We start from the raw sequence: 23,928 nt of genomic DNA, 5'->3' as shown, positions 1-23,928 counted from the left end.
AGTTCTCCAAAGAGAAGTTCTGCTTGGATGCCCCATCTGAGAAACTGTATAAGGAGCTGGAGGAAGAGCTGAAACTGTGCAGCAGCAACCTGCAGAGCCATGGCTGGTACCATGGTCAGATACCCTGGGAGGTCAGACACACACACACACACACATACACACACACACACACACACACACACACACACACACTTGCAGTTCATTTGAAGTATTATTTTAGCCATATCTTATGTTGTTCAAAAATAGTATGATTTATGAATATCAGAATATTATATACAGTTGAAGTCAGAGGTTTACATACACTTTGGTTGAAGTCATTTAAACTTTTTAACCACTCCACATATTTCATGTTAACAAACTATAGTTTTGGCAAGTCGATTAGGACCCAAATTATTTCACTTATAATTCACTATATGGCAATTCCAGTGGGTCAGACGTTTACAGTTGACTGTGCTTTTAAACAGCTTAGAAAATTCCAGAAAATGATGCCATGGCTTTAGAAGCTTCTGGTAGGATAATTGACATAATATTTGTCAATTGTAGTTGTACCTGGGGATATATTTTAGGCTTACCTTCAAACTCAGTGCCTCCTTGCTTGATATGATGTCCTCTGGTCTGATGAAACAAAAATGTAACAAATCTGACTCAGTTACACCAGTTCTGTCAGGAGGAATGGGCCAACATTCTTAAATTCACATTTAAAACGTATTGTGTGAAGCTTGTGGAAGGTTACCCAGAACGTTTGACCCAATGTTAAACAATTTAAAGGCAATGCTACCAAATATTAACTAAGTGTATGTAAACTTCTGACCCACTGGGAATGTGATGAAAGAAATAAAAGCTGAAATAAATCATTCTCTCTACTATTATTCTGACGTTTCATATTCTTAAAATAAAGTAAGGATCCTAACTGACCTAAGACAGGGAATATTTACTATAATTAAATGTCAGGAATTGTGAAACACTGAGTTTAAATGTATTTGGCTACGGTGTATGTAAACATCCAACTTCAACTGTATATAGTAATATATTATTTATATCTCTCCTTCACTGCTGTGTCTATGATTGGCAGGTGTCAGAGACTCTTGTGGTGCATCAGGGGGATTTCCTCATCAGAGACTCTCTCTCCAGCCAGCAAAACTATGTGCTCACATGCCGCTGGAACCACAGCACACTACACTTCTTAATCAGCAAAGTCCTGGTCAAGTCCAGCCAGGCTTACACCCGGGTCAGGTTCACCCTGGAGGGGGAAGCCTTTGAATCTGTCCCAGCACTGGTACATTTCTATGTGGGAAACAGGACAGCTTTGACTCAGCAGAGTGGAGCGCAGATCCATTGTCCCATCAAGCGTACCCTGCCACTGCGCCACCTGCAGGCTGTGTTCTGTCTGGCTAGTTCTGACAGAGGACTGGTGAGCTCTCCCTCCTGTCAGAGAGGAGGACTGGTCAGAAGCCGGACAGGACATGGAACAGAGAAGATCTGCCCATTGAGGTGAGATTGGATTGTTCACGGTCCTCTCTTTTGGCTAACATGTGACTTTAGCACTGTTTATTGTCATACTTTGAAGGCTTTTGACGACAGATCTGGTTTGAATATGAACAGTGATGCTTGAAAGTATGTGAACCCATTGTGCAACTACAGATTATTTTTGTTTTTACCATGAAATCTTTATTTATTCAGAACCAGTATTTTTTATCTGACATAACATGTTTATATTTACCAATTCCATATGTTGGTTTAGAGGGAATCATGCGTGTAGTAGGAAAACTAAATTATAAAGAAATTAGTCCAGGTGCAAAAATAAGTTAACCTCTTCAGTCAATAGCTTGTGGCAACTCCATTAGCAGCAATAACTTGGAGTAAAGGTCTCGTATATCCACTAATCAGTCTCTGACATCTGTTTTGAGATATTTTTGCCCACTCCTCTTACAGAAGTGAGCCAATTGTGTGAGGTTTGAGGGGTGTCTGGCATAAACTGCCCGCTTCAGGTCCTGCCACAGCATCTCAATTGGATTTAGGTCAGAATTTGACTTGACCAATCCAAAACACAAATCTTCTTTATCCTGAGCCATTCTTTAGTAGATTTGTTTGAATGCTTTGGGTTGTTGTCTTGTTGAAAGACCCATTTTCAGCCCAGCTTTAGCTTGTTGGTTCTGCTCAAAAATCTCCGGGTATACAAAAAAAAAATCTTGGTTCCCGTAATGATGTGGAGTCAGCCGGGTCCAGAGGAGGAAAAGCAGCCCCAGATCATGACATTCCCACCACCAGGCTTGACTGTTGGGATATGGTTCTTTTGGTGGTAGGCAGTGTTGGGTTTTCGCAAACGTTGTGGATTTGATTGTGACCAAGAAGGTACATTATGGACTCCACAAACCTTCCAGAAACCTTCAGGCATGTCCAGATGGTCTCCATCAAAGTTAAGAAGGGCAGTTTGGTTATTTTTTGACATGCATGATTCCCTAGTCTAAACCAACAAATGGAATTGGTCAATATAAACCTGTTAAGTCAGATAAAAAAGACTGGTGTGTGTGTGTGTGTGTGTGTGTGTGTGTGTGTGTGTGTGTGTGTGTGTGTGTGTGTGTGTGTGTGTGTGTGTGCAGTCCTTCCACTGATCACCACATGGAGTCATCCAGGAGCGGTGGCCTCAGCGTGGATCAGATCCAACCTTTGTCATCAATTGGAGAATCCACTCTCTCTCCACCACCCAACACCAGTGAGTTTGACAAGCTATGGTTCTATTTTATTGTTTTGCCAAATATCATCAGCACTCCTTTAAAAACAAAACAAAAAAAAAAAACACCCACCATCATATTGCAGCACAGATCTTTAGCCAAGGTGACATTCCGAATGTTGAGATGTTGCCAAAATCAACTGTACCATTTCAAAGGATCTTTCTAAACATTCAACTTTATCATCACTGCCATTAAATAGCGAAAAAGAGTACATACTGAATGTACCCAATTACATTTCTATTATTTTGTAGAATTGATTGAATTTAATATTTTTGATGTTCTGATATAAATTGATATAATCTCTTGATTTACACATGGATGATGTTATCTGATATTCAGAACATCATCACATCATTCATTTTTCACTTTCCATCTACAAAACACTTTTTGCCACAAACACTTAATAGCTAAAATGGAAAGCAGCATTATAAGCAACACAACTGCCAGCAAAGTAGCGATGACATCAACAGAATGGTACTGAACCCAGGACATCTTATTGGCATGTGTCCGTAAATGAGGAGCCCCTTTATGCCTCATCACATACTCGATCCAGAACATGGCCCGGTCCAGAGGCTTCATTGGCTGGTCCCTGTGCAGCTTGGAGAGCCTCTGCATGTTCTCCCTGTAGGACGGCTCATAGAGCACTGCCTTCACCCCCTCTAAGAAGATGTGTCTGTCTACCGTGGCAATGTCCACTACCGTGGCAACTCCCCTCGCCTTCATCCTGGAGAGGTTATCCTGTTGGTCAAACATCAGAGGAAGGCCAACGATGGGAACGCCATGGTAAATGGCCTCCTGAAGTCCGTTGGTGCCTCCGTGGGCCACAAAGGCTCTGGTCTTGGGGTGTCCCAAGAGGTCGTTCTGTGGCAGCCAGTCCACCAGTAAGGTGTTGTTGCCCAGAGTCGAGGGTCTCTTCCCAGTGTGCTTCCAGATTACCCTCTGAGGCAGTTGGCCGAAAGCCGCAGCGATGTCCTCCGCTATGTCCTCTGGCAGCTGTCCCACTAATGTCCCCAAAGACATCATGATGACTCCGTGGTCTCCAGAGCTCTGGACAAAGTCCTCCATGTCCTGGGGGAGGGGCTTGGAGGGTTTGCACTGGAAGCCACCCATGTAGACCACGTTTGGCATGGTGGGACGTGGAAACTCAAAAGTAAAATCATTCCTCATGAGCCAGATGTCAGCGTCCTGGAACAGCGACATGTAGTGTACGTCAGGGCCGAAATAACGATGGACAAACGGTATGTAATGAGGGTCTGTGACGTATGCGATTTGAAAACGTGTAAAACAATAAAACAGGACATTTTTTACTCTTTGAAGAAAAGTCATCTTGTCTGTCAGCTCTGCTCCAGGGATTGGGACGTATGAAAGTGGTGAGGGGGCGATGGCATTATGACCCTCTCCTTGGATTGTCCACCTGACGTTGAAGACCAGAGGGAGGCCGAGGCGGTGAGCCAACAATGTCCCTGCACCAGAGGCAGGGTCCGTCAGAACCAGGTCATACTTGCTGTCTCGGAAAGATTGCATCAGCTTGGCATCTTCAAAAATCTGAGTCATCATCGTAATCATATCCCTGTTCATCTCACTGAACAGATATACTATCTCCATCTCCAAACTCATACGAGACCAGAAAGGCTGACCCTCCCTTTGGATATTCAGTAGTTTCGTCACAAATGAGCCAAATAACTTCTCATCCAATCCACCACCAGAGAAAGGGAAGGTGATACACGTGTAGTGAGGGGATTTCTCCTTGATGTACCAGTTGGCTGATGGCCGAACAACTGTGACAGTGTGGCCTCTGGAATGCAGCTCTTCGACGAGGACTTTCATGTTCACCCAGTGGCTCCCATCCAATGGGACCACCAGGACTTTCCCCCCATAGACACTGGGCAGAGTAAAGAGCAGCAGAGCAGCAGTGAGGAAGGTTGGTGCATGCATCTCTTTGGCCTTAGATTATCCCTGTCAGAAGATACAAGGGAGACACAGTTACTGTAGTTACTGATCAACTTCATCTCTCTTTTACTCTAACAATCCTACACCTTTTATAGCCCCTTACCTTCTATTATAAAAAATGTTGCACAAGAACACACATCAATTGAAGAGCTAATGCTAACGGTGGATATCTCCGCTGTTTTATCCCAATTGCCACCAACTCCATCAATCCAGGAGGATTCCGTTGCTATCTAACCTGCTTACTGGAGGTCTTTCAATCGCAGCAGGCCCAGTCGTTGGGCCTGTGCCAGTAAGTCTTGTTCTCAGCAGGACCTGTGTGTAGCTAACGCTAGCAAGTGTACTTTGTGGATTCCATGCGAGTAAGTCATGTCCTTTGCCACCTACTAGAGAACTGGATCCTACTGGAGAACTGGACACTGCTGCACTTCACCAGCATGCTGCCCTGGCCCTAGATGAAGACCATTGGCCTCAGCTGGGAGGAAGCACAGCTGGAGGAAGCACAGCCATAGGCGCTCCTCTCGTGTCCATACGACCCCCCCCCCTAGATTTAGCATTTTAAGTGAACAGCCCCTGGACCATAACCGCCGCAGTCATCGCTGGGATGTAGGAGCTAGGAGAAACCCTCCCTTCCCAAGCACTCACTCTTTACGAACCGGAAACGTTCAGTTCACCCCCCACCCCTCGCACACCTCTTGCCAGTCCCGGGGTGATCTGCACTGGGATGGTGAGCCGGGCAGCGGATTGGACACCTACCCTGACAAGCGTAAATTCTGGAAAAAGATAAGACCTTTTCAAGCTAGACAGAATGCATCCCAACCATGTTGGCTCAAGGCTGCTGTCTCATCTCTGAGGGTTTTCTGACAGGACTACTCAAAGCCCAATTCGGGGTAGGTCTAAGGGCAATAATGAATTTGGTTTTAGCATTAATTATTCTATTTGCACAAGAACATAATTATGTGACACGTTCTAATGCTTTGGTCCTCATATCGGGATCCGATGTAATGATCTGACTTTTCTTTCAAAAAATTTGAATATATTTCCGCGTTGTTGACAATCAATGATACATCGCTAGTCAACTAACACAGCTTGTTTTGTGAGCCTGCTAACAATGTAGTGTTATAGTTAACTAAGTAGCAGCGGGAATTACTCACCAAATCCTTTGTGTTGCAGTATTTTGTCTTGACTAGCGAGTTTGTGTTGTGATTCTCAACAACGTTCAAAATAAAAGTCTGCAGAGAAAGTATGGGAAATCTACCAGATGGAACAAATAACATACACTCTGAGACTCCAGAAACATCTATTTATTAAAAGATGGAGTCCTGTCATGTCCATATTAATACAATGAACCCTTCCACACATCTTGACTCATATTTGTATGTATTCTAGACTCACCTCATATCACTACACATAGATATACGCCTGCATTGCATTCACTCACACACACACACACACACACACACACACACACACACACACACACATACACAACCCCCCCCACCTGACCATACCCCCCCCCCTACCCTTTTTCTTTCTTTTCAAAATCTTTACTTTTATTCCATCATCATTTTGCTTTATGTGTCTTGCTTTGAACCACATTCATGGACCATGTGTACAGCTAAAAGATTGGAAAAAATAGTAGACAAAACATGACATGATTACACAAGTTGCTGAAACTGAAATAAAAACTAAGTAAAAAAATAAATTTAAAAAAGTCTGAACATTTTGATTGGTTGCCGATATGAGGACCAAAGCACGTGTCACGTATGAGGACAGAAGTGAACATGTTTCAAATACCGATGCCGCTGCCTGTACTATTCCTGTTTTAAATGCTGCTGTTTGCTCTAGTACAAAATGATTTCCTCTTTCTAGAACCCATAGAGCCAGTCACAGACCAAATGGGGTATTCATTAACAACTTGATATTTGTGCCTCTAACTCAGTGTAGTTCAAGTCAGTCCCTCTACCCAAGGAATTTGTCAATGGCAATTCTTAACATCAGGTCCCTAGCTGGCAAAATGTTCTTATTAATGATCGTATATGTGAACGTAAATTAGACTGCATGTTTTTAACTAAAACTTGGCTAAATGAAAATGGGTCAGAGCGCTTATTGAAGCCTCTCCTCCCAACTATAGTTTCTTCCAGTCTACTAGAAGTGGGAAAAAAGGGGGAGGGATAGCCACCATAGCTATGGATGCTCTGAGCTGCTCACTATAACAGCGGAGCCCTCCCGGCGTCTCATGTCGAGACACCCATTTGTGCCTGCCGCACAGGATCTCAGGCAGCAATGCCGAGATCTTAACATCAGTGCGGCAGGATGGGCGGATTATATGTGGCGCGCGGAGTGGGAGGCAAACACCTCCAAACTCCGCGACCACATCCCAATCTAGGCACTTAAATACACTGACACTGAACACCATATGCCAGGTCAAAAACCTCGGTGTCATGTTTGATTCGCATATCAAGAATGTGACAAGGACATCCTTTTATCACCTGAGAAACATTGCTACGGTGAAACCTTTTCTTTCCCAGGCTGACACTGAAAGACTAATGCATGCTTTCACTTCATCCAGTAGGCTGAATTACTGTAAAGCTATGCTGTCTGGCCTACCAAAGAAAGCTATTAGTAAACTTCAAATGATAACAAATGCTGCAGCACGAGTCCTCACTAACACCAGAAGGAGGACACACATCACACCAATCTTACAATCACTACACTGGCTACCTGTCGGTTTTAGAATAGATTTTAAGATTATTTTTTAGTTTATAAATCACTCCATAGTCACGCACCTGAATTACATGTCAGACATGTTTGTAAGATATACACCAGTTAGGTCCCTGAGGTCCTCTGGCACTGAACTTTTAACGGTCCCTAGAGTCAGGACCAAGAGACATGGGGAGGCAGCCCCCAAGGGTTAGGGTTAGGGTTAGGGTTAGCCTCTGGAATACCTTTCCAGAAAATCTAAGAATGGCTGAAACTGTGGGAACTTTTAAGCGAGATCTTAAGACATCCCTAGCTGTACTTGTGTCATAATTCAATCTTTTTGATCTTAAACTTTTCACTGTTTTCTCTTAAACTTTTTATTCTCCTTTTCATATATTATCTGTCTTGCTTTGTTTTTCTTGTTTACTGAATTGAACCGTGTTTTTATTTATCTGAACCATGTTTTTATTTATCTTTCCTTTTTCTATAAAGCACTGTGTGATACATTTGCTTGTATGAACATGTGCAATATAATTAAACTTGACTTTGACTTTGACATCAATTCTAATATCAACTTCTGAAAATTGTTGTGGAGAAGACAGTCTCTTATTGTTCATCATACTGTAGTGATTTAATAATTATAATAGATAAGCTCTTATGAATCTAATAAGAATCTCCTCAATCATTCTCATTCCGTTGGAACTTATTGGAAAAACTGCCTTACATTCACTGCTAAAGATTGCATGACTTACTGTTACTTCCAACTCCTTATTTGTTACTTACCAATTTAAGCCAAGTCCAAGTCCAAGTCCAAGTAGTCTCAATGCTTTTCCAATCCCCTGAAGAGCCGTGAGCCAACTCACATCTCAATTAGCAGTCCTGTGGGGTTGTGAACTGAAATAACTTGATTGTGCAGCCACAATTAAAATGTGCCCACTTGTACAAAGTTCACCAGTGTTGGCATTTAACAGAACACTGTATTTGCACAAGCTCTGTTAGACTAACATGTCACTATGACGTAACTGTGATGATGTAACTATGTCAGCTGTTTATGAGGGAAAGTTCAGACATGCGCAACGCAAAGTTCTCACTAGTGTTATACACAATGTACATATACAAATGACTATTTGAAGTACAACAGCATGTCAAGTCAAGTCAAGTCAGCTTTATTTATATAGCACGTTTACATACAGCAATGCTGAACCAAAGTGCTTCACAGTTGTAAAATAGCTAAAATGCAGGAAATAAATAAGCACAATGCACACAATACAATGTAATACAATATATGGTAAAATTAAAAGAGAAGATAAAAGGACTAAAAACAATAATACAATAAGACAATAAGAAAAATCTCCAGGGTCTAAGCGGCCCGTACGTGGAGGGGGAGGCTGTTCCAAAGTTAAGGTGCAGCAGCCGCAAAGGCTCTGTTCCCCCTGGTTTTCAGCCTGGTTCTGGGCACCACCAGCAGTAGCTGGTCTGCTGATCTGAGGGATCTGGAGGGGGTGTGGCGGTGCAGGAGCTCAGAGAGGTAGAGGGGGGCCAGTCCATTCAGTGCTTTAAAAACGGTCAGGGATCATTTAAAATCAATGCGGTAACGCACAGGCAGCCAGTGGAGCGAACACAGAATTGGACTAATGTGTTCATACTTTTTAGTCTTTGTTAGGAGGCGCGCAGCCGCGTTTTGAACGAGTTGTAGGGGACTGGTCGATCCCCATGTAGAGTGCGTTACAGTAGTCCAGGCGAGTAGTGACAAAGGCATGTATCACACTCTCCAGTTTCCTCTGGGAGAGGTAGGCCTTTGTCTTGGCCAGGAGTCTAAGATGATAACAACTATTTTTTACAACAGAGCTGACTTGCTTTTCAAATTTAAAAGCACTATAAAAAAATACTCCAAGGTTCCTAACTGAGGTGGAGAGGTTAGAACTCAGGGGACCAAGGGCGCCGTCGACGAGGGGGGCCGGGGGGGCACAATTAAAAACAATAACCTCAGTTTTTTTTTCATTGAGGGTTAAAAAGTGTTTGGACATCCAGCACTTTATTTCAGTCAGGCAGTCAAGCAGGGGCTGTAATGTGGTTTTCCCTTGAGTTAGTTTTAAGGGAAGGTAAACCTGCACAAACCAGGTGTAGGAGCCAAGTACTTTGAATGAGGTTTATGAATTTGCATTTATAGTTTTGGATAAATTCTACACTGGAAATGTTAATAATTATAATGTAGAAACAATGTTTTGATATATGATTTATATCAGCATAGGAAACCCCTTTGGTTTAGACTTCAGAGCCCATGTTAAATATTGGGGCTGCTGTCACTTTAAGAATGTCAGATCTCTGTACGTTGAAGGGAACGTTCCAGCTTGTTCTAGGCAGTGTGTCGGTGATTGGATTTGAGACTGGAAGCATATCGTTGTTTGACCGTAGTCGTAGTTGCAAAACATAGTTTACGAAATCACAATCTTGCTCATGTAAAGGAAATCTAACCTGTGGAAATTGGAATAAAACCTTTGATATCTTTTTACATCGGAGTCCTGTGGATTTTTGGTATTCTAACCTAAGGAGTGCAGCACACACGAGTAGCTAACTGTAGCCGCTAAAAGTCGATCGTCGGCCCCTCACACCAGGGGTCTAGGTTAGGCTTTTTTATCCGGGGCTGGACCACAGCGTGCTTGAGGCCAGCCGGGACACAGCCAGTGCTGAGGCAGGCATTTATCAGCAGTAGTATGACGGGGAGGACAGAGTCAGGGACTTCCTTGAGAAGGCGTGAGGGGAGAGCATCAGAGGGGCAGGTAGTGGGTCGCAGATGTTTGATAACGTTAGAGAGAGAGGAGAGGGAGATCGGCACAAACGGATCAAAGACAGCAGGCAGGGCATGAGGGGGAAGAGGAGGGGGTGGGAGGGGCGAGGGGGAGAGGGGTCTGAGGGCAGAGACTTTGCTAATAAAGAAATTAAGAAAGCGTTCACATAGGACAGGTGAAGGTACAACAGCAACAAGTAGCAATAGATTGTGACATTAACAATAACAATATATGGGTAGTGCGGCAGTGCAAAATAGCAGTGTATATATATATATATATATATATATATATATATATATATATAGCAAGGACGTGTCATCCATATAAGCATAGTAAGCAGTGCATGAAAGGAATGAAAATTTTAAAAAATGAAAATATTAAAATAAAAGTGCATGTAACCGTTTGTTTGCTTTCATTAAAAGAGTCGTATTTTAGGTCCCAGGGCAGCAGGAGTCATTCATTTTGGCGCCACCTGCAGGAGTAAGCACTCGCTATTCTGCTTGCTTGCATTGCGTTGCATTATAAGCACTTCTCTCTCTGCTTTCCCTCGCGTACATTCGAATGCGTGATTTTTTTTCCCGATGCCTCAGCCCGCTGTTTAATGTGGCCAGGGTAAGCATGCTTACCAGCCAATCAGTAGTTCGTTCATTCCGATAAGAGCTACTGATTGGCTCTTATCACTTTCAAGTTCACTTAACATTTCACCTTACTTTCTCTCGCCCGGCAGAATAGCTTATGCCAGCTAGCTCAAATGATCTAAAAAATAATAATCCATTAGGATAACTTGCTTGATTTTGTGAATATGGACATTACTGTCAGCGAACTAAAGGGATTTCGTAGACTGGACTGGACTGGAAAAACACAACTACTGGCTAAATGCCGCCTGAAGCCACCGCTCACCGATCTTCACACCCATAAAGGGAGAGTCGCTAGGGGTTACAGCAAGCCTGGTATGAGCGGTTTATATTACCGTATTTTCCGCACTATAAGGCGCACTTAAAAGTCCCAAAAAAAAAAAAAAAAACGACAGTGCGCCTTATAATCCGGTGCGCCTTATATATGGATCAAAATGTAAAAATTACATGACCAATATATATTTTTTAATAATAATAAAATGTTTCAGTACGACTGGTAAACTACAAAGCCGCACCGCTTGCAGCATTACGGTAATCAGTAAACGACGGCCGCCATCTTGGAATCTCCGCGAATGCTATGCTATTGTTATGCTATCATGTGCTCTGAATGGATGCCGTACTCACCCAACTGTTCAATTCGGACACTCACACCGCTTGCAGCATTACGGTAATCAGTAAACACCGGTGTTGTGCTTACTCACAGTCCCACACCACAAGACCCCAAGTAAAGAAGACTAAACAGAGTTTCCGAGGGAACAAAGTGAGATTCTTGGTGCTTTCAACTTGAAGTTTTAAAGTACCCACTCGCAGGGACGCGGGAAGGGGGGTGCTGAGGGTGCTGCAGCACCCCCTAGCGGCAAGCAGAAGGAGCTCCTCCTGCCTGAATTTTAAAAATAAAAATATTATTCAAACAATAATTTAAAACAATATAATAACTATTGTTGCTTTTGGAAATAAAAATAAATGTGTTTTTTGTAATAAATGTAAAAATGTGTTTGTTAGTTTTAATGTTAGTGATCACATGGTCATATCTTGCTAGGGACTTGACATCCGAGTCTTGACACCCCCACCCCCACCCCCGTTTGACGAGCCGTGTCGACCAGACATACGTTTTCCTGGGAGGAAAATTGGAACAGAGACATTCGAGTTTCATTTCATTTAAAAAAAGCTGGTTTACCAGGTGGAAATGGTTGCATTATGTCACTGAAAGAGACCCTGTTCTTTGCTTCTCTTGCAGTAAAGCTATATAGAGAAGGGGTTAAGGCACCACGACAGAAAGACAAGTGCATTTACAGTAGGAGGCTTTTGTAAGTTTAGCCAACACGAGATGTCTGACATACATTCAGAATCGGTGAGATTGCTTGCTTCGCTTAACAACACTCCCATTAATGCTCTACTGTCGGACGTTGTTGAGAAAGAGCAACAGACGGCCAGAAACGTATTAGAACTGATATTCAGATCCATCCGATTCTTCGGCAGCGAAGGGCTTCCGTTAAGATGCAATACCAATCGACATGGAGTGCTGTCTGTAATAATGGTCAACATCATGTTTGTGGACATTGTGGGACACTGTGAGCTGAGTGGAAATTACTGTAAATTCCAACACATTGTTGGTAAAATATTTAACGTTACGTCTTTGTAGTGTGTGGGTGCATGCGTGCGTGCTTAACTATTATTGCCCGTGCATTGGGGCCCGTCGTTATGCCACTGTGTGCGTGTGAGCGAACGAGCAATCAGCGAGAGGGAGGGAGAGAAATCGTTATAATTTTTTCCCTGGCAATTTTTTCCCTGTAGCGTATATAGACAGCACCTCAGCACCCCCAGTCAAAATACCTTCCCGCGTGCCTGCCCACTCGATATAATAAACAACAGTTTAACGATCACTAAACACTTATCATTTGTGTATTGGATTCATTATTCTCGTTTGCCGGAGGCTACCGGTAAGGGAGGGTTGATTTGTAAACATACTTTCGTTTTAGCTCGTGTTCAAAAGCAAGAACTGTGTGTTCATCTAGTTATGTGTAGTTATGTGTTTTTAGCATGTCGATGTTCTCCCAGTATGTTGTCATGTTATTAAAATACAGTTTAGACCTTCGTAGCGATGTGTTTTGTTAGCTGTTAGCCGCTAGCAGCGTTTGTTGTGGTTTGGTCAGATTCACTTTTCTCCCATTCAGTGTTTGAGATGAACCAACATTCAAATACGCCTGTCGTGTTCAATCTTTCTCTGATTTGAATGTATGACACATCATTTGAAAGCTTACAATCTGTAGTTTAAGCATGTGTAAAAACTGAAAAATTACGTTGCACATTTCACCAGGAGCTGTCACATATTGGTTGTTGGTTATAATTGTATAGCCTATTGGTTGTTTTCTGGTGTTGTTTTGCTCTGTTTGTAGTCTACTTGATGTATTTTTATCAGCTGTTAAATCACCACAGCGGTTAATCCACTAATAGAGATAATAGCAGATTGAAAATGCTTGTAGCTAACTACTCTATATCTCGTGGTTGCAGCTATTGCGAATTGCTATTCACGCGAGTCAGCTGTGAATCACCGCAGGTCCTTGACGCTTGTTGCAAAAATGGATGACGAACGGCTGATACTTGAGGTGGAAAAATATATATTTTTGACAGTGGAGCAGGTAGAACGTTGATGGTGACAACGCTCAGGTGGAGCTTGGACAACGGGAAGTTGACACAACACCGATGGAGAGGTGACGCAACGCAGTAGGTGGAGCTTGGGCGTAACGCAACCCCAGTCAAACGTTTGACTGCAGTATCTATTCTATGCGCCTTATAATCCGGTGCGCCTTATAATCCGGTGCGCCTTGTGTATGAAAACAATTCTAAAATAGGCCATTCATTGAAGGTGCGCCTTATAATCCGGTGCGCCTTATAGTGCGGAAAATACGGTATATGATTTGCGAGGCTGGTGGCGATCTGTGCTTGTTTATGGTTTGAGTACTGCTGTACTGCTGGTTATGGCTCCTTATTTAAGACTTCCTCTGCTTTTACCTTTGAATGTAGGCCTGTGCCGTTGTGTTTGGAGAGAGAGCTGCTTAATCAATCGCTGAGATAGGCCTAATGTCGCTGTCCGTGCCAGTGGTTCTGGACCAAAAGTGTTTGAGAGAGATAGAGAGGGAGGGTTTGTGATGTGATGTCAAGTGCCTGTGTGACAAAAGTGTGAAAAGAAAGTGTGTTGTGAGTTTACTATGGAGGATGGAAACGGTGTGTGTCTGTGTTGTGCGTGTGTGCGTTTGCGATGTTGAAACTGGACTTGTAGATTTCAGCAGGTTGGCTACTTGAAAAGATCTTGGTTCAAAAAAGATTGAACAATGAGCACCCCTGATATAGTCGAAACTGGCAACTGTTTTTTTTGTTTTTGGTAATCTGATCACAAAGTGACCCTACAGTTTATTAGCGGGTTCTAGGGCATAAAAATTGCATTTCCTTGAAACTGCGTTCACTGATAGCGTTTATGTGTAATTATGTGTATTTCTATATCTTATGCTTACCCAATCTAAAAGCTCACGGCACGTGCCTGATATATAGTATATACAGGTCATATATCATATCTATGAGGCCAAATTATCATTAGTCAAGATTAAAATGCTATTTACAGTGGGCTTTAGTGCTGCAGGGGTTTGGTGCTGCACACACCTACGGATCCAAGATGGCAGCGCATGTTCAACGCAACACCAGGCACCCTACTACTCTCATGTCTGTTTACTCAGTACTGCCTTGCATACACCTCTTACAGCCGGCAGGCACTACTGGACATAAGATCTAGCTGCACAGTATCTGGATTAGACGATCTCCAACTTCCCCAAGAGATTGGGAAAACAGTGCGGGACAGCACCACTTCTGCACTGGTGAGAAGGGTACGAGAAACCTGGACTTCCTGACCAACAGACCCCAGTTTGTCAAGCTCAACAACCAGACCTCCTCCACCCTGACCCTAAACACCGGTGTCCCTCAGGTCTGCGTGCTGAGCAACACTAAGACCAAGGAACTCATTGTGGATTACAGGAAAACCAAACACTGTGAACACAGCCCCATCTACATCAATGGAATGGAGGTGGAGCGTGTTTCCAGCTTCAAATTCCTGGGTGTCCACATCTCAGAGGACCAACTCCTCTGTTCTGGTCAAAAAGACGCAACAGCGCCTTTATTTCCTGAGGAGATTGAAAAAAGCCCAGCTGTCTCACAGGATTTTGGTCAATTTCTACCAGTGCACCATCGAGAGCATCCTGACCAACTGCATCACAGTGTGGTATGGCAGCTGCTCTGTCTCTCAGCGGAAGGCCCTGCAACGGGTGGTGAAAACTGCCCAGTACATCACCGGTGCCCAGCTCCCTGCCATAGCGGACCTTCAGGACATGAGGTGTCTGCAGAGGGTGTGGGCTATCATTGAAGACCCCTCTCACCCCAGTCACAGACTGTTTTCCCTCCACCCACATGGGAGGCGGTACAGGAGTCTAGGCTCCCGCACCAGCAGGCTAGCGAACAGCTTCTTCCCCACAGCTGTCAGGCTATTGAGCTCTAGACCCTGGCGGTAGCCTTGCCCCTCAAGCCCCCTCCCCTCTTCCACCCCAGGATGAACTTTCCACACCCCACCCAGTCCCCGCCAGCCCCTACCCCCCCCCAACAGGATGAACATAGCTGTTTTTGCACATAGTACACATACTGTACATATTATTGATAACCATTGCTCTGTACATATCTCAGTGTTTCCTCTACATGCATTTCATCGTGGCGCGCCGCCACGATGGAATTTCCTCCGCCACCATTCAGATTTCTCAACCCAAAAAAAAAAAAAAGATTTAGGCCGCTTTTCAGACCTTCACAGCGCTAGACACACCCACAAGCGCTGAAACTGGACCAGTCCGTGTGTGTCGCGAGTATTGAACTTGAGGCTGCGTTCGTAAATTCGCTCTGAGAGCCCCGGAGTGCACACTGGGTTCAACGTCATAAAGGGACCAAGTCATTTGATTGGACAAGAGGCATTCCGTGAGTGCTGATCAGATTTCCAGAGCGTATTTACGAACGCGCCCTGGCTGTCACCCGAACACCGCGAGCTAGCGTAGTGTAGTGTAGTGTAGTATGGAGAGAGAGAGGAGAAGCCTCTCTATGTGTTACCTATGTCCAGTGTACTAGAACCACTCTAACAGGAGTGTTTGTCCGTGAATAACACCGGCTATGCCCGGGGTAGAAACACAAGACTATAAGGTCATATAGGTTATATATAGGTCATAAGGTTATATATGACTATATAAGGTCTACAGGTCTACACGGTCATTTTAAGCCGTCGACCAGCCCTCTACGACCACGGGAAGTCATGTTAAAAGTGAAGATACTTCTGTTAAACTAAGCTAAGCTAAACATCGCTAATCGCTAACTCCCTCCTGGGCTTAAAGTGACAAGTAATAACGTTGTGAAAAAAACCGTCAGATCAGTGTTTTTGTTTTTATTGACAACGGAATTACATGCTGGAAAAACATGCAGACACAGACAATAAGAGACACACGGGAGAAGTACAGGAAAACATTTTATTTTTTTGGGCCATCCTCGAGTTTTGGCTGAAATTACGTCGTTGTTTTGAGCGCGCGTGCGCGTTTCATGCGCGTGCACGCGGAAAATCGCGGGCGCGCGCTGCGCGCGCGCGGTCAGCACTACCCGCCACCATTGTAAAAATTCCTGGAGGAAACACTGTATCTACTGTATATCTTACTGTACATACCTCGCCCCTGCCTATCTATACATACCTATGGCTTGCACTATGCACTATTGCACATCCTACTGTACATACCTTGCCCCTGTCTGTACATATATCTGTACATACCTATATTGCACTATGCTGGATCTGGATCTATGCTGGATCTGGCTGGATGCCAAATGCATTTCATTGTCACTGTACTTGTACTATGACAATTCAATTTAATCTGAATCTGAATCTGATCTGAATTCAGAAAGTATTCAGACCCCTTCACTTTATCCACATTTTGTTGTGTTATAACATACAACACAGACTCCATTTAAAATGGATTAAACACGAAAACACGTTTTTAAAAATTGAAATACAAGAAATACCCCATGTACATAAGTATTCAGACACTCTTAAAATGAGCTAAAATGAAAAAACATCGTCAACAATTGACTCTCTCAATAAGTTGAATTGAGTCCATCTTAATGCAAGAACAATAGTTCATGTACCTTAGGAATTAATATCCCATAATTCTGTATGTAGATAAGCCCTGCGTCCAATGCACCTGAAGTTCAAGGGCACACTATTGTATAACCTACAATACACAGTGAGTTACACCCTGGCAGGTAAAAGGTCCTGGTAGGTAAACAGGGGAAAGGTGAAGGCAGCATGCTGCCTGTGACAGTGTGACAGTGTGACAGTTTGACAATGTGACAGTGTGAGAGTGCTTTACCTTGTATTAATGACCAGAAACGATGTCTTAAGTGAGAAGTTATGGTTTGTCAAAAATCTGCAAAAGACAGGAATTTCTAAATGAGCACTAACACCCATAACTTCACCTGTGCCCTAACACAGTTTTCCATCGAACAGCTTTGCTACCTGCGAGCAGTGCTGTGAGTCTACTGGCGTAACGCACTAACCATCGACCATGTAACCGCAGGGTTCCCGGTTCTATTCCGTCCGCGGACATATCCTGCATGTCATCCCATCTCTCTCTCTCTCACCCATCCTTCCTGTCAAATCTCTACTGTCTCTATCGCAATAAAAAGAAAAATACGAGTGGGACGAAGAAAACAGAATGCATCTTTGCAGCCATCCTGTAGACAGAATACAGCGACAGGTCAATGGTCCAGATCTCTGTATTTTTGCAATGTGTCACTAAGCTTACTGAGAATAATCCACTGATCATGTTGAATCGCTCTCTTTTCTCCTCCAGTACATGTAATACTAAAAACACACCATGTGGAATGAGGTATAGACAGATGTAGTCTGATGTTAATCCTGCTGTGTGTCCTCTACAGTCACCCAGAACAGGAGGCTGTTTGGTAGCAGAGAGGCGTGTGTGGCTCTCTCCCCATCTGTCTCCAGATATCCCTGCCCCTCCCCCAACAACAACTACAACACCCCCAACACACAAACCACCAAGACCCAGGCCTCGCCGACCCACAGTTACCTCACCACATCCACACGGAACAGCTACAGTGAGCTCCACCCTGCCCCGCCAGCCCAGAGCTATGTGGAGAGACTGGGGTATGAGGGGTTAGATGTAGGCCCAGTGAAGGAAGAGAATGGAAATGTGTATTTTGTTCCTGTGTTGGAGACGGCGTCGGCCTTCAGACCCAGCAGCTACCAGTCCACCCTGATGCCCAAGGAGAACAAACCCCTGGAGATGGGCCTTCTGAGGAGGCTGAAGGAGCTGCTCTCTGAGGTGGACGCTAAGACAGCAGCTAAACACATCACCAAGGCTGACTGCATGGTACGGTGTCACACACACACACACACACACACACACACACGCACGCACGCACACACTCACACACACGTACAAACACACACACACACACACGCACGCATGCACGCACACACTCACACACACGTACAAACACACACACACACACACACACACGTACAAACACACACACACACACGTACAAACACACATCTCCAACACCATTACCTGTGTATACCATTGGGTCCTCAGGTAGCCAGGATATTGGAGGTGACCCCAGAGATGCAAAGAAGGATGGGGGTCTGCTCTGGGATGGAGCTCCTGACCCTCCCACAAGGCCACCAACTCCGTCTGGACCTGCTGGAAAGGTGAGGACAAGATCTAAGATGTGCGAGTGAACGTTACCGAAGGGAAAGAAAAGCACTCTCCACTCCACTTTCAGATTACATTCTGTTCTGATGTTTTCCATCGTTTCAGTCACCGAATAGTTTGATAGTTCTGTTGTTTTTTCTCTGCGCCCTCTCTCCATCCCGTAGGTTCCAGACCATGTCCATCATGTTAGCCGTACATGTGCTGGGCTGCACGGGCAGTACTGAGGAGAGAGCCGCCCTGCTACACAAAACCATCCAGATGGCCGCTGAACTCAAGAGCAACCTGGGCAACATGTTTGGCTTTGCTGCCTTCATGAGAGCATTAGAGCTACCACAGGTACGACACATACTAACTACTACATACGGCACGGATAGAGTTTGGTAGCGAGCCAGGTACAACCTGCCATGGATATTTTGAAAGTAACCCATTGACAGTATTATGTACCGTAAGGTCTAATGGCGGCAAATGCATGCAACTAAGCTATGTTGTACTGTATGTAACAACTAAGCTATGTTGTACTGTATGTAACAACTAAGCTATGTTGTACTGTATGTAACAACTAAGCTATGTTGTACTGTATGTCACATGATCGGAGGGGTTGTTTTCCTTTTCCCCCTCAGATCTCTCGACTGGAGCAGACGTGGATGACCTTACGCCAGCGACACACAGAGGGCGCCATCCTCTATGAGAAAACGCTGAAGCCTTTCATGAAAAGCATGAGTGATGGGAAAGGTATCCCGTTGTGTCCCTTAAAGAGCGGTGAATGCACACTTTGGCTTTGGTCGGAGTATCTGTCAGTGTCAACGCAGCGCTTAATGAACCTCCCTTTCCCCTCTCTCTTAGAGAGCTGTCCCTTATCAAACACATCGTTCCCCCACGTGGTCCCTCTCCTGTCCCTCCTGGAGAAGAGTGTGGCAGTCGGAGAGGGGGTGGAGCCATGGGAGACGGTGGAAGCCGGGGTGGATGTGGTGATGAGTCATCTGGGGGCGGCACGTACCATGGCACAGCTGGGCGGGATCTACTGTACCAACGCAGAGAACAAACTACAGGGTAGGGAATCACAATCACTATCACTATCGCTACCGCTATCACTATCACTGTCACTGTCACTGTCACTGTCACAGTCACAATTGCCTTTATTACATCAATGTACGGGTACACAGAGTCAAATTCTTCAGGTTCTTCGACATTGCAGCAGAATACAAAACCAACAATAATAGAATAAAGTAAAATAAGTAAGGTGATAAAAAAAAAGTAGAATGAAGAGATAAGGTGATAAAGTGATGGTAGTTGTACTACAGCGGGACTAGTCGTGCAATGAGATGAAATGCAATATCATACAGTATGGAATAATGTAGTTCAGATATGATACCGTACAAGAACTTCAAATAGTAGTCAGGTAGTGCAAAATGCTGTGCAAGTTACAATGAATTGAAATGCAATATCATACAATATGCAATATAGTAGTACAGATATGGAGCAGTACAGGAATTTGAATTAGAAGTAGTGTTCAAGTAATCAGGTAGTGGGCAGGTAGTCATAATATATATATATATATATCTTCATGGATAGTGTACATAGCCTTTATTTATGTAAACCAGCTCCTTCCCTTCTTGTGTATTTTTTCCCCTTTTTTTTTCTTTCCTAACACCAGGGGAGCCACCCCTCCTAAATTTCGTTGTTTGGTACCTGTACTATAGCAATGACAATAAAGACCATTCATATATAGGAGGGATGAGGGGTCTATGTAAACAAATCCAAACCATATTGAGTTATTAGGCATTGTACTGATATGATGTTATATTCATGTCCTTGTATGAAAATGTGAATGAGAATGCATGGATACTTTGTCTTCATTCTGAGGAAACGCCTGAGTGAGGCTTCTGATTTTGAGCTGAACAACACACAAAAACAAGAAAAAATGGGGTAAATAATACTTAAAATAAGCAAAATGATCTGCCAACAGAGGAACATTTCACTTGCCAAGACAAAGTAAAATATATATTAAAACTAGTGCTGTCACAAAAAAACAAGCATATATTGCCTGAAATGTAAATGTAAATGTAAATGTAAATGTAAATGTACATTTCAGATATTTCATCTTACTTTTCAGATTGACATTTGCAGTGTATGTTGTGTACTTTCAGGGTTCCGGGAGCAGCCTGAGGTTCTGGAGGTCTTCCTGACAGAGTTCCAGATGAGGTTACTTTGGGGGAGTCGGGGGGCAGAGGAAAACCAGGCTGAACGCTATGCCAAGTTTGACCAGGTGTTGACTGCTCTGTCAAACAAACTGGAGCCCCCCATCTAGCACCCTGACCTTTAACCTTCATCATGATTGGACTCTGTGGAATGGGATCCTATCTTCTCTTTCTCACCAGATGACAAGCAACTCCAGTCCACGGATATGAAGAGAGACGTTGGTCTGGTCTGAACAGTTCTCTTGAGAGATGCCTTTTAGATCCAGAGACATGAAAGGGAAATGGGAAAGGTTGGATGGGAAAAAAATATTTGATACAAATCAAAATGCCATGTTCAGTATTTTCAGTTGGCACACGGAAAAGGAACGTGCACTATGGTGAATAGTCATGAACTGTGTTCTGTTTCCTAAGTCAAGTTACTGATGCTGCTTTGTCTCTCCACTGATATACACAGACAGTTTCAGATGGCCAGTCCAAGGATGTTGCTGCCCCTTTCAATATCAAATACCAGTGCTTTGTAAGCCTAACGTTCTTATGAAGACCAAAGTCTCTCCCCACTTCTGATAATACCTGCTTGAGGCTGTGCCTTACTTATAAGAGACTCTAAGAAGCAGCGATGTTGTCATTTTTGCTCAGTGTTAATAAATGTCTGGTCTTATACAGTATATATTATATACCATACGCCTGCTTTAAAGGCTGAGCCTTACTTTGTAGGCTGTTACAATAAGTGAATTTAGTCTATGGCTGTGTTCGGAATGGTATACTAGCATACTGCATACTAGCATACTCAATGAGTATATACTGCATACTGCATACTAAATTCATAATAAGTATGCGAAAACCAGCCGACCGTTTACACAGTATGCATACTGCCTCCCAGAATGCATTTCGCCGGGAGCGCCGAATTTAAACCTCCATTTTAAACCTCCATTGGCTAAAAGCTGTAATTTTGGCTTTAGTGTTAACATGTCATTTTATGAAGTTTTAATATGTTTTCAGGTGAGAAAGTAACCACATATATTCCCAAAATGTGTCCAGTTTACCAAAATAACCCGTTTATATATCTGATCTGACGATTTTTCCATCTTCTGTTCGCTAGCTATATTACGGCTGCGTTCGTAAATTCGCCCTGGAAATCTGATCAGCACTCATGGAATGCCTCTTGTCCAATCAAATTACCTGGTCCCTTTATGACATTGAACCCAGTGTGCGCTCCGGCGCTCTCAGAGCGAATTTACGAACGCACCCTGCGTTGTTTACATACGTTGCTTACATTGCTTACTTACGGAGTTCGACAGAAACATCATAACATAATTAATTAAGTTGTAAAATGATTTGGGGGGCCAATATCTTTAGCTAGCTCAAGTAACTAGTTTTTCTTGTCAAGTAACTAGTAATTCTTGTCTTAGCAGTTGGTAAAAGAACATGATTAAAATAAATATATATGAGCAATAACATATCGTGGGCTTGCTGCAGCAAGCACAATTGTGACAATACAACCAACTTGTGCGTCTGAAGCGACAATACTGGGATCATTCGTGATTGGGCTACAACAGGGCTGGACTGGGACAAAAATTAGGCCCTGCCATGTGGCTCAGACCGGCCCAACACAATCGGTCCGACACCGCCGATCAACATGCTGGCAGTCTGTTGAATATACCATTTGTAAAAAAAAACTATAGAGCGGAGTAAGTGACATGGACAGCAAGTATACCAATGCAAGTGTGAACCAGTGTACTCACTCACTGTTGACGTACTCCACGGTGATGAGACATGGCTGCTGTATCTGTAGTAGGCCTAGCCCCTACAGTCGATCCAGAGAACATATCTGTCAGTTTCTGAAACTATCTTATCTACGAACATGACACTGCACTTGGGTTGTCGGCTGAGGGATCAGAGTGGGGGAGGGCCAGCATGTGATTGGGCCAGCCCATGTGTTAGTATAAACGGGGGCTGCCGCTTGATTCAGCGCTAGTTGATATATTTTTTTGGGGGGGGGGGGGGTCGGGGGCGGCCCGACCGGCCCAAAACTAGCGCGGCCCACGTGCCAGCGGGCAGGTAGATTGTATGGCCAGTCCAGCGGTGGGCTACAATCAGTCAAATACTAGGCGAACGTGTATGTAATACACGAATAAACGTGGATTTCATGCATTTCAAGTGGCATATTTGTAATCATGACGACGTAGTCTTGTCTAAGAATGCATTTCACCATGTTAATTCCCAGTATAGTGAAAATACCACCGCTCATCCGTGATCAGACTTAGCTGGGGTGCTGCAGCTGAAGAGTATCAGATAGAGTGCAAAAAAGCAGCATCTGCACACTCAAATATGTGCAAAAAACTATGTTTATTGCAAGCTTTCGGTCCCCAGGCTATTGGACAATGTAAACAACAGCTGTATGACAAGTTTGTATGACGCAGTTTGACGAGGCTGAAAGCGCACAGGGTTGCCAGGTGGGATTGACAATTTACAGCCTAAACTTTCTATAACCTCAAAATCCAATTTAATTAACTGTAAATGTAGTTAATTAATTAGTAATTTGTCACATTAATTATGGTACGCATGACAACGTTTAAATCAAAATGTACCTCAATCACAGGCTGTTATAGTCATCAGTAACTCATGCTGTATCATCAAACTTATTTCTTGGTTAATGTAAGCAAATATGTTTTTAATATTCTAACTGGGAAATCACTTAAATGACTGACTGTTGATTTCATATTTTTTGGGTTTACAATTGTGATGAGACATAAGACAGCTACTATGTCATACATGTTACTGATACTGTGCAGTGATAGTTCACTTACTTTGATGACTTGACAATAAATGTACGTAACTGTGTTTATTATTGATTTCATTTTGTCTCTTGTAACAGGGAATTGTTTTGATATCCGGGTTAACAACTTATTGTAGCACATTATACTGTAAACTGGTGTTGATTTTTGAAGTGGTAAATTATAAAATGATGTACAGTAGTCTATATGGAATGTATGATTGAAGATTCAAGATGCAGTAGACCAAGTCATTTCATGTAATTAACAACAATTAAAAATGGTTCCATTTACCTCATTTTTATTAAGAATGGTTGATCTGCTCTTCAAGCGCACGCACACACACCTGCA

At 43.5% G+C, this 23,928-nt stretch overlaps 2 protein-coding genes across 3 annotated transcripts in view; one reads left to right on the top strand and one right to left on the bottom strand.

The window, feature by feature from the left end:
* Positions 1 to 22,799, top strand: part of sh2d3cb (SH2 domain containing 3Cb) — a 31,901-nt gene extending 9,102 nt beyond the window's left edge. Inside the window, exons 3-11 of one of the 2 annotated variants that reach the window (XM_080532339.1) lie at positions 3 to 131; positions 1,073 to 1,491; positions 2,601 to 2,713; positions 17,809 to 18,263; positions 18,489 to 18,604; positions 18,773 to 18,944; positions 19,229 to 19,340; positions 19,452 to 19,658; positions 20,756 to 22,799. In XM_080532339.1, coding sequence (XP_080388465.1) covers positions 3 to 131; positions 1,073 to 1,491; positions 2,601 to 2,713; positions 17,809 to 18,263; positions 18,489 to 18,604; positions 18,773 to 18,944; positions 19,229 to 19,340; positions 19,452 to 19,658; positions 20,756 to 20,916 — 1,884 coding nt within the window. In that variant the 3' untranslated portion in view covers positions 20,917 to 22,799. Of the gene's footprint in view, positions 1 to 2; positions 132 to 1,072; positions 1,492 to 2,600; positions 2,714 to 17,808; positions 18,264 to 18,488; positions 18,605 to 18,772; positions 18,945 to 19,228; positions 19,659 to 20,755 lie in introns of both variants that reach the window. The other variant, XM_080532338.1, reaches the window with a different exon arrangement.
* On the bottom strand, positions 2,905 to 8,305 carry LOC308158657 (UDP-glucuronosyltransferase 2B31-like). The gene is made up of 2 exons (XM_080532341.1): positions 8,166 to 8,305; positions 2,905 to 4,688 (listed from the first exon to the last, which is right to left on the bottom strand). Exon 2 carries the CDS (start codon positions 4,665 to 4,667, stop codon positions 3,084 to 3,086), a length of 1,584 nt encoding a protein of 527 aa, XP_080388467.1. The 5' UTR covers positions 4,668 to 4,688; positions 8,166 to 8,305; the 3' UTR covers positions 2,905 to 3,083.
* Positions 22,800 to 23,928: the final 1,129 nt, after the last annotated feature.

This window comes from Nansenia antarctica (genome assembly GCF_963989245.1).
Source record: "Nansenia antarctica genome assembly, chromosome: 5".
In the NCBI taxonomy this organism is placed as follows: domain Eukaryota; kingdom Metazoa; phylum Chordata; class Actinopteri; order Argentiniformes; family Microstomatidae; genus Nansenia; species Nansenia antarctica.
This window is presented reverse-complemented; position numbering and strand designations above follow the sequence as displayed.